The 10,910-nt window shown below is 41.1% G+C and overlaps 2 protein-coding genes and 2 non-coding genes across 4 annotated transcripts; 3 read left to right on the top strand and 1 right to left on the bottom strand.

Annotated features, from left to right (window-relative positions):
- Positions 1–292: 292 nt before the first annotated feature.
- On the top strand, positions 293–3,729 carry rpl24 (ribosomal protein L24). Its single transcript, XM_071539281.1, has 6 exons — positions 293–365; positions 492–567; positions 902–1,012; positions 1,977–2,113; positions 2,419–2,482; positions 3,603–3,729. Exons 1-6 carry the CDS (start codon positions 361–363, stop codon positions 3,681–3,683), a joined length of 474 nt encoding a protein of 157 aa, XP_071395382.1. The 5' UTR covers positions 293–360; the 3' UTR covers positions 3,684–3,729.
- On the top strand, positions 1,170–1,350 carry LOC139660993 (small nucleolar RNA SNORA23). Its single transcript, XR_011696576.1, has one exon. It is a non-coding gene; the product is annotated as a small nucleolar RNA SNORA23 (small nucleolar RNA).
- Positions 3,730–4,423: 694 nt separating the features above from the next.
- Positions 4,424–4,603, top strand: LOC139660992 (small nucleolar RNA SNORA23). Its single transcript, XR_011696575.1, has one exon. It is a non-coding gene; the product is annotated as a small nucleolar RNA SNORA23 (small nucleolar RNA).
- A 656-nt stretch (positions 4,604–5,259) lies between these two features.
- Positions 5,260–10,910, bottom strand: mpc2b (mitochondrial pyruvate carrier 2b). The gene is made up of 5 exons (XM_071539263.1): positions 10,556–10,910; positions 8,721–8,761; positions 8,455–8,539; positions 6,837–6,948; positions 5,260–6,403 (listed from the first exon to the last, which is right to left on the bottom strand). Exons 1-5 carry the CDS (start codon positions 10,647–10,649, stop codon positions 6,355–6,357), a joined length of 381 nt encoding a protein of 126 aa, XP_071395364.1. The 5' UTR covers positions 10,650–10,910; the 3' UTR covers positions 5,260–6,354.

The raw sequence follows: 10,910 nt of genomic DNA, 5'->3' as shown, positions 1-10,910 counted from the left end.
AGAGCCCGCTTAAGAGCTCAGTCCAATTCAAAAGTGGCGTTAGCTATTTCTGTTTTGTTTAAGTTGTTACATCCATGATCCATTCACGTTAGCGTTTTACTTCCCGCTTGTAATACTAGCTAAGCAACCGTAGCCTTGTCATGTCTGCCAGATGATTGGCCACAGTGATATTTTGAATAAAATAATTTTTAAAAAGCGAATATTCGTTGTATATGTATTAAAACTATTAACAATAATTTAACCGACTAAAAATTGACCGCTGGCTATTAGTTTATAAATAATCATACGGGTACGGGTCATACAATTCCGTTTCCGTATCCGTCATCTTTCTTTCCGGTTTTGTGCCCTCTCGTCGCCATCATGAAGTAAGTTTATGGAGTAAAATCTATTGCCATCACAACGTTTAAATAAACACTATCTCTATGTTATCGTCCTTATGTGAAGAGTGGTATCCTCTTCTTTCAGTGATGATCAACATTTGTCATTTTCAGGGTCGAGTTGTGCAGTTTCAGCGGGTATAAAATATACCCCGGCCATGGCCGCCGATACGCCAGGATAGACGGAAAGGTAACGTTCCGATTCCGACACCAGTTTGTCCCCGCGTTGTGTGGTTCCTCGATGTGACGGCCATTATAATAGACTGTGTAAATTTTTGTATTTATGCCTTTATACTCTGTTTACGGTGTTTCTAACGTAAACATCAGCAACTGTCTCGTTTTTAGGCCTAGCCGGCTCCCATGAAACCCCATGTAACAGCTACACTTGCTAACGCTAGCTTCCTCTACCTGCTGCTGCTCAGTGACAAGATGAGGGTTACTTCCCATTAGTGTACTAATTCTATGCTGCATTCCCATATCAGATACCTTTTGTACTGAAACTCTTTTCTTACATGTCTTCATAGGTGTTCCAGTTCTTGAATGCCAAGTGTGAGTCTGCCTTCCTGGCCAAGAGGAACCCTAGACAGATCAACTGGACTGTCCTGTACAGGCGCAAGCACAAGAAGGGCCAGTCTGTAAGTAACAAGTTGTGTGTGTGTGTGTGTGTGTGTGTGTGTGTTTGCAAGGGGTCTTGAAATTCATTGTGACGCTGGCTGGATGTTTCAATAATGAGCATGACACATTTAATCTGTGACCTACAACCACTGAAAATTGTTCATGTGTTTGGCTGCAGGTGGATGGTGTGCACGGTGTTAGTCTGTGTTATGTGTTGTTGCAGGACTGTGTTTTACAGTCTGTGCAGCAGTGCTCACTCCACACCTGCAGCCATAGAGCAAATGGAGATCATAGTACTGGTCCATGACGTCTATCTTGACTTTTCACCATTGGCCAGCCTCCATACTCTCCTACAAGCTTCAGCACATTGAACTGCAATTGTGTGTCCTGATATTAGTTTCCACAACTCGTAGTCGCAGAAAACTGGCACATAATTGAAACATGTTGTTACTTATAAAATGTTCACTGTAGCTGAAATTAATCAAGGTGTTGGTAAAAGATCCACAAATGCAGTAAAATATGTCCTACTGTTGTAGTGAGATCAGTTCCCATATAGTGCCATAGTGTTTAGGGTGTGAGCAGCATCTGCCTCCTTGGACACTCTGGTTCTGCTGATTGACTTGTGACCTGCTGGTGATTATAGTGCTGCAGGTGGTACACATAGAGGGTGTAATGTAGCGCAGGAAACTTCTGTCTGTAGCTAGTGGCTGGTAAATCCTAAAAATAACAAACATCTAACTATTTTACAAGCCATCCAGATCTTAAGTGATGACTGGTTACCTGCCAAAGTGGCTGGTAGACAGATTTGCTAGCAACAAGCGAATATTTAGCAACATATGTACCAAATGACATAGGCCAGCCACCAGTTATGTAGGACAGAAAATACCTCCACTGCCTTGCACTTCTGCATCCATTAACGGTGAATAATTTACTTTCTTATAATTCGTGTCACGTAATAATATGGGCCATAATTTGTCATGACAGGAAGAGGTGACAAAGAAGCGTACCCGCCGTGCAGTGAAGTTCCAGAGGGCCATTACTGGGGCCTCCCTGGCCGAGATCATGGCCAAGAGGAACCAGAAGCCTGAGGTCCGCAAGGCCCAGCGGGAGCAAGCTATCAGGTAAAGACAGATTCTGACCTCCCTGGTTTTTACATATTCTTTTTCCAGAATGATAAAGATCCAACGTTGCCCTTAAATTTCGGGCTGAAGGATGATGTCACGCTGATGAACTCAACAATTGAGGCTCTATTTAAAATGTGCTTACAAGTCATACCTCAAGTCATCCAATCATACATCACGTTTTCTTGATGTATGATTAATTTGACTGTAACCTTCAAACTTTGAGCTCTTCGTTATGCAAAAGCATGGCTGACTCTGTTCTGATTGTTTTGTTTGTGGCTCACTCTTTGTTCTTTATTTCCCAGGGCTGCCAAGGAGGCCAAGAAGGCAAAGCAGGCAACCAAGAAGCCCTCTGCCCCCAGTGCAAAGGTAAGATCTCCCTTATGTATAAGACGTAGTTTTTCTTTTTTTTTTTATGGTTCATCCCCCATGTAGCCTTTTGAATACATACAATCCCAAGACAAAGAAGCAAGTGTGTGCCCGAAAAGTCACCAGTGTGAATCCTCAGACTGCTTTGGGAAATCTGGGTAGGGGAAGTGAAAGATAAATGCAATCACTCCTTCATCTACTGCTGTGATTCCTTTAAGCAAGGCACAGGTAGATGTGGGTAGGAGACAAGAGTTGTCCTGTGTGTGTCCTGGTCAGGCTGAATGTTTAATTTTGTTGAGTGGTACAGAACAGTGGCCGAATCTGCATACAGTCGGTTGTCGGTTATCTGTTGAACGGCAAGTGACGTGAAAATCATAGTGTTTTCATGAAGAGGATAACATAGCCCATTTATGTACTTTAATATTCATAAAGATATTATTCATAAGTAAAAGATCCAGTTGGTGGTGATATTGGCTTATTATTTTTGTGGAAGCGTCTCTGTGGATCTCCCACTTGAAAGTCTGCAGTCTAACTCCCTCCGGGCCATGTGACCCATAAAGTGGTGAACAGACCGAAGAAATGGCTTACTTAATTTTAGTGTAAACTTTTTGTGGTAGAATTACAGTGGAGCCCAGTGTCCAGATTTGGCCATAGCGATGTCAGATGTTTTGTTTCCTGCATGTGAATCCTAATGTTGAATCTGGGCTGTTTATACTGTAAAGTTATGAGTACTCTGCTGTCTGGCAACTTGTCAGCTCCGCTATAGATCAGGAAAAACTAGACCTTGGTAAGAAAGTGGGAAGTCATTCGTGCAGTGAGTGTTTGCCAACTGCAAGTGGCTTCTATAACCTAATTGCCAAAAACAGACTAAATTGTTTAATTGCACATCCTGTATTAATAGCAGGCAGTGACTCATTTTGGATCTGGTGCTACTGCATGCATTAAGGGTCTTGACTCTTAAATCTGTACACACACACTGTTAAGTTGCTTCTCTGCCTGCTCCATTTCCTCAGTATTCACTGTATTATCAAGCAAAGTAATCTGTCAGTTTCTAGTTTATGATATGCTGGCAATATTGGTAATGGGTTTCTGTTCTTAAAATGTGTTCCTCGTTCCACAGGCCCCTGCCAAGACTGCACCAAAACCCAAGATCGCCAAGACCATGAAGGTCAACGCACCCCGTGTTGGCGGAAAACGCTAAAGCTATCTTTGTGTTTTTGGTTGTGAATAAAATTTTCTTGGTTACACCATGCGTTGTGTGGTGGTGATTTAAAAAACAGATCAAGTAAGTATTCTGTTGAGAATCGTATTGGTTGGAGTTATGCCGACCTAACTAGTATTATTCATTTTAAATATGTGGTCAACTGTATTTGTCAAGTTAAAGTGGATTTTCACTATTACGAATCACCACCTTTCCAGTTTATTATACACTGGATGGCAAAAACTCTGTGAAACTGGGGCACAGTTTGGTCGGTTTCACCAAATCTTGCCATGGTTAACCCTAAATTAACAGGATTTGGGATGGTAACATGTTTCAAAGTTACACCTCGAACTAAAATCTGTTTTTAGACTGAATCGGCTGTTCGCTGTGGCAAGTTTACTGAGGTTTGTATGGCTGTCGGTACAAAATCAAACCAAGGATTCCTTTGGACTTAAGGCAAAGGACCATCTGAATATTTCAAGTCAAACAAGCACAAGGTACAGTAGACTGTAGTTAGGATTGTGTACACTGGAAACCCACTGGCATCTAAAATGAATTGGAGAATGAAGGCATGCCCTCCATTAATCCTATATTTATAGGGACCTCTCTAAGCAGGCCAGAAATTCATCAGGAATATTCTGTCACAAGGAAAACAGACTGGCTGGATGATTCAAAAATGAGCATGACACATTTCATCTGTGACCTACAACCACTGAAAATTGTTCATGTGTTTGGCTGCAGGTGGATGGTGTGCACGGTGTTAGTCTGTGTTATGTGTTGTTGCAGGACTGTGTTTTACAGTCTGTGCAGCAGTGCTCACTCCACACCTGCAGCCATAGAGCAAATGGAGATCATAGTACTGGTCCATGACGTCTATCTGACTTTTCACCATTGGCCAGCCTCCATACTCTCCTACAAGCTTCAGCACATTGAACTGCAATTGTGTGTCCTGATATTAGTTTCCACAAGTAGTAGTCGCAGAAAACTGGCACAAGGAAAACCGCTCCAGTTTGAGGCTTAATAGCATGCAAATTAAATTAAGTCTCATTGTCTGTTTTATTAGTGCGTGCTGCTTTGGTTGTGAAACTTGCTTCAAAGTAAAGTTGTCAGTTGAGACTTGTCCTATAAACCAGATGACTCCATGCTATGTTCAGCTGGTGATGTTATGGAAACTGGGATTTGTTGTACTTGGCCAGTGTCCTTCATCCTGTGCCAGTCTATTCCAATGGATTAGGACGTGCCATGCTTCATGCAGTGCTGAATAAAAACAGAAGGGGGAGATCAAGTTCCATCTTGTCTCCAAGTCTGAGCGCTGACTAGGGCTGATAGGAGTGAGACTTACTGTATTTGTACTAGCAGCAATTTATCCAGTGGCTTATATGTGATATAGCCACAGATATGATAAAAGGAGTTGCTCCAAACCATTTGATGAGTCAAACCTAGTTGGTATTTTACTTTGTCACAGAAGAATGACCAAACATTGAAGCTTTTCCACCACCAACTGTGGACACTTGATCTCACATCGACAGCCAATGCATCATCATTCAAATTACTTGTCCAAACTTTAAATCAAATATAGGTGTGAAACAGGATTTATTAGCATTACATAGCCATTACATAGCCACAGAGCCATAATGATCAACCTCAAGTGCCATTTGTGTTAAAAACTCAGCAGATCAGATTAGAATATAGAAAAGTGATGATTGACACAAATTATTGCTAGAACTTTCAGGGGATTATAATGCAACTCATAAGTACATGTAAAAGAAAGTGCTATTCTTATACACACAAAAATATAAAACAGCTTTCTAATAAAGAGGCATCCACAGCAGTGTTTTGATAGCTTTCCACTATCAGTGTTTGCTGGTGGGCTCTTTCAGTACCGTGATAAATCTGATCCTAACCATAGCTGCACATGTTAAATATGTGGCATTGGTGTAAGTATTCCTGATAAAGGAACGACAGAAAAACAGCAGCTTTCTATAGAGTTTTGACTAGAAGAGAAAAATGTAATCAAATGAAAATGTTGATTCATAAAATATGATTTGCTTACACACATTGATTGCTACAGTTAAAGCCATTAAAATGGAAGGAACTGTTACATGGTAATCAAGGATGATTTAATAATTAAGGTACAGCTTCCATGATTGTTACCAAATTATAAATAAGTAATGAAAAGACAAATGTGATGATAATGACACCTTCCTTAAATTCAGTTTGAAATATTCCTTCAACCACATTCAACACAGATCCAAGTTTTATTCTTAGGAAATTATTGCATGAGGTACTGATTACTACACCTGAAATGATGGAAAAAGCAAAACTTCCTAATGAGTGCATGATATATTACACATGGACTTAATTAATTTAAGAACGTACAATCATACAATTTGTGGAACAAGTAGTACTTAAAAAAACAACTTGTGCGTTGATGACCACCATTCTTGAGTGTGTGTTGACTACAGTTAAAAACGCTCGGGAAAACTTCAGGAAAACTGCACATTTCCAACAGGGAAAAGAGGCTTTCTGTGGTAAAATAATGGTTATGGCATGTATGTTATGGAGACAGGTGGGATGTCGAGATGATGAGAGGGGCTGGGTTTGTGCCCACTGGGGGGGGGGTGTCTCCCTTTCAGTCCACTGGAGTGGAGGATTGGCAACACAAACACACTCAGGACTGTGCAGCCTCCTTAGCCTCTGCCTTCTGATCTTGCTTATACCTATCGAGGGAAGAAGAAAATTTGACATTCTTTGTTACAAATGATACCAGATCTGCATACGGTGCATTTCTATTTGCATAAATCCCTTACAGCCATAGACAAAAAATTGACAAAAGGATGTACAGAAAGGGGGGGGGGGAAATGGCAAAAAAAAAAGTCTGACATTGGAAACTAAGCACACATGAACATTATGTTATGCATTTACCACCACTTTTAGGTTATCAGCTGCAATGCACTTAGTTAAACAAGAACTTGTTGCCATTGTTTTCTTATCAGTCATGAGTAAGGAATACATATTTGCTAGAAAGCTACTGTACACGACAATTAAAATACTAAAATGGTTAATGGAGATGATAAAAGAAGGTAATCAGGATAAGCTATTGATTGGTTGGTTATGAGTAAGCACTCATTGATCTGAGTTCAGCACACACACCTCCAAATCCTGTAGAGCTGGGAGCCTCCTGCTCCACCAACGAAGAAGTTGACGGCAAAGAGGTTCCAGTTCTTTGGGATAATGACCAAAGAATATCTGGACCAAATCAGTCCTGGCGGAGAAGGAAAACAGCAAGAGTGAAGGTTAAGCACACCAAAGTTAGATAAACTGTATACTCATAAGAACAGAGTCTATGTTCTGGCAGAATAGCGACAGATAAGATTTGTTTGCACAAACATTACATGAACAGACGCATCAGGCAACCTTTGCCACAGATTGAATGATGTCAGAGACACTGAACTGATAAACTTCAACAATTTTGGAAATGTACATCAAGAATTCAAGACTCAACAGATCCACTTGCCCAGCCACATATTTTGAACACTTTGGATCAGTAGATTTCCAAATACAGCTCCTGCACTAATGTCCAACTAGTTCATTAGAGAGCGAATCAGCACCAAATCATGTTTTTTGAGCTGGCTTCTATATAGTGTTCGAAAGTTGTTTTTGCACTGCTCTCTATGGGCTGAAACTTTAAACCGTGTTGCACTTCTGGCCGCACCTCAATCGGTGATGTTAAGGCAGGTATTTCGCCTCTGGCAGTGTCAAAATTGCTAACCGCCCGCAAGTAGAGCCGGGTGACCCATTATCACAAACACACACCTCTATTCACTTTTTTACATCTTTCAACAACAAAGAGACTGGCTGAAAACAGTATGTTTACGCAATCTTTAAAAGGCAAATTATCAAATGAAATACTTTTCAATATTCTGGGTGAGGAATAATTATGTGCAATGTGTGTGACTCCCTCTTCCACTTTACACTAGTCAACTTCCCCTGGCTGCTATTTAGTAAGACTGTGTTCCTTTCAAGTTCTAGTTCCTTGCGAAATAATTGTTAAAAAATGTATCATAATTTTCCACATTTTTTAATTGATCAAAGTGCTTGAGGAGTCACAGTAAACAGGATAAAAGTGTATTGTCATGCTTCTGCCTGAATCAACTTTTTTGGATTTCCTTCCTTTGGATTATCTTCCTTTTCTCATGGGAAAATGAATTTCTTTCAAACAAACCGCCCCTTCTAGGGTCTGTGGTCAGAAAAGGGTTATTAAACTTTGATGTTTCTGCCTTTGAACATCTCTCTTTCAGTTAAGGAGGGAGATTTTATAATGGTGGAACTGTTCTCGGCTTGAAACAAAAAATTGGCAAACTAGCAGATAAAGTAAAATGTCAGAGGCTATATCCTTTTCTTCAAATACAACGGTACAAGGAACAAAACCCTTGATAACTAAGAAAACTCAATTTTCCCCACAGACCTTTTCATTTTAGATAAGGAAGTAGGTAACAATGCATGCCCAGTAAGTACGCAAATTCAAAAACCAAATACGCCTGGTAATTGTGGGTTAATTTTTCTGGTTCAAATCAAATTGTCCTGAATTATTAGATACAACAGTAAAGCCAGTGACCATATAATGTTCACAACTGGTCTCTTATTTAAACTTCAATAAATACACATTTCAACTTGAGACTTTATGCCCTCAGAGGCTCAACTGGCAAAGTCTCCATTGAATGTAAATTCACTGAGCCATGGCCCACAACACAAAATGAGCTCTACTTACCTGTGGCTGTCAGCACTGCTGACTGGGAGGTACTGAGTTTGTCCGCTGGTCGAGTCATATCAGCCAGTCCAGCCATAACCAGACCCTGTTGTGGTGATAGACCAGATTGCCTTCACTCCATCAAATCTGGTGTGGATTATCTAGCATACTTGCATCAACAAATTGATTTGAACTGACTAATTACACATTGGTGACAGGTTTAGTCTTATATGTCTACAGTATGTCAATATAACTGGTACAAGTTAGACAGTGTGGAATGGCCTTACCCATTTAAACACTGGGGCCCAGAAGAAAACAGTTTTTGGACCTAGAATAAAAAAGGAAAAAACAGTATATTAGGTAATTATTATTTTCTAATAATATGTGTTACATAATATGGTTTCATTTCACCCAAGTTTTCTCTCCCTAATTCTCCTGCCAGGCTCTCCTAATGGGTGAAAAGATTAGAAGAGAGGCAAGCTGAATACCTGAGTATCTGGTTGATAGATACATCCTCTGATGCACTTGAACACATCCGTGTGTCCAAGTGCATCAGAAGCAGAAAGAGTTGCAAAAAAGTTGTGTTTCATATTTATGAGCTCCATTAGCGTCGTATCCTTTGATTTACAACAGTGTTTCCTGTAAAATCAGTAATTTTTGTTCCAAGACTCAGGTTCGCTCCTCTGCCCACTGCAGGATCAGTCCCAGCAGGTGTTGCAGTTCAAGAATAGCTCTTATTTGGATATTTATATCAGGATATAGGGGCAGTTGCAGTATAATTACAACTATATTGTTTGGATAAGCTGAGCAATAAGGCCAGGTGATGCATTTTCATAGTATTCACATTTTTATAGCTGTGGAAATTTTCTGCAGGTTAATGAATGCAATGAAAACACAGGTTTACAAAAAAACTCAGACGTCACATGTCCCTCCAAACACACACACAGGTGCTCTGTGTGTGTGTTTGGAGGGACATGTGACGTCAAACACACACTCTCTCTCTCACACACACACACACACACACACACACACACACACACACAGAAGGACAAATATGAGTAACGGGGCGGTCTGGTATATCCACTTTAGTCTCCTCCCTCTCCAACACTGCTATAGGCGAAAAAGAAGGAAAGAGAGCAAAAGAAGGAGCAGTCTGTCTCAGCCAATCACCTTTTAGGGAGTTTGCTTTTGTCACCACGCCTCCCTACTGGTCAGGAAGTTGTCCTTGACAACCTGAGTTCTATATCCCAATACCCCTGCACAGACACAATAAAAACCAGGCTGCCGCCAGTGACTCTGTGGTGCAATGTGCCAACAGCCCTTAATCTTAGTACACCCTCTAGTCAAGTTAATATCAGTGTCCACAATAGATGCATGTGTGTGTGAGCTACACTACTGAACTGCACAGCATAGACTAGCAAACCACAGAACTTCAGTGTGCAACATGTAGCCTACAGCTCTCACCCTTTGGAGGACATGGGAATGCTATTCACCAGATTAATTTCATGAGAGAGACGCATTGTTGGGCATAGATCTGTTTGATCATCCATCCACAATCACATATGGGCTACCCTGGAGTTTGGGAAGACTTTCCTGTGACTGCAAACGCACAGTTTATCTCTGCAATAGCCAGTGTCCATCCTCGACTTTGATTTCTTGGTAGTAGACAATATAATACAATGTAACATGACAATCGTGTTGGTAACGTACGGTTGTTTGGCATTGAGTTTCTCTACTGAAATTGAGTTTCTCTACAGAACCACAAACTCTTCCTGCAGCTCTTCTCCCTCGCAGACAAAGCTGCTGGAGACACAGAGCTTAGCCGGTGTTATCTCAACAGATTAGGGTCTCCAAGTGCACCGCTACTGGCACATTTGCCTTGGCCGAAAACGAGATTGATAAGCACCAATGCCAAGACAAGATATTACTGTTTTATCACCTAAAATAAAAAAGCGTTATAACGTGGAGACAAGACAGGTCGGTGCATCCACATCCGTAGCATATCTGTACAGACAGAGGCCCCATCATCCAAACCATCTTCAAGCATCTGACTACAGACCTTCCAGGCATCAGCTCAGCTTGCTAATCAAGAGTTTGGTTGATAAAATGTGCATTAACTTACCTGCTGGGTGGTTGTATAAAGGTCTCAGCTTCGCGGGCAGGATATGCTCGATTCTGTCCAAAATCCTGTGGTAGGACGCTCTTAACGCAGCCATGATTGTGGATGTTCAAACAGCAATGCTAGCTGCTACAGTAGACACTAAGCGAAACTTGAAGCTAGCTCGCTAACTAGCTAGCCTTTCTAAAAAGCACAAAATAAACAGCCGTTTCGCGTGTTGCCTGCGTCTCGACCTACGTTGTTACCAAGTGAATAGCGGCAGGTAAAAGCTATACGATGTGAGAGGATGCTGTCCTACTGTCCGACCTTCCTCTGCAGCACTGTCGCCATGCTAGTGCTAGCCCGTCAGTAGCTGGGT

Source organism: Centroberyx affinis, unplaced genomic scaffold (genome assembly GCF_046629955.1).
Source record: "Centroberyx affinis isolate AG114_WGS23_722 - 3 ecotype Tasmania unplaced genomic scaffold, CSIRO-AGI_Caff_v1 ptg003428l_1, whole genome shotgun sequence".
NCBI classification, from domain to species: domain Eukaryota; kingdom Metazoa; phylum Chordata; class Actinopteri; order Beryciformes; family Berycidae; genus Centroberyx; species Centroberyx affinis.
Note: the sequence above shows the minus strand (reverse complement) of the source record. Positions and strands in the feature narration are given on the sequence as shown.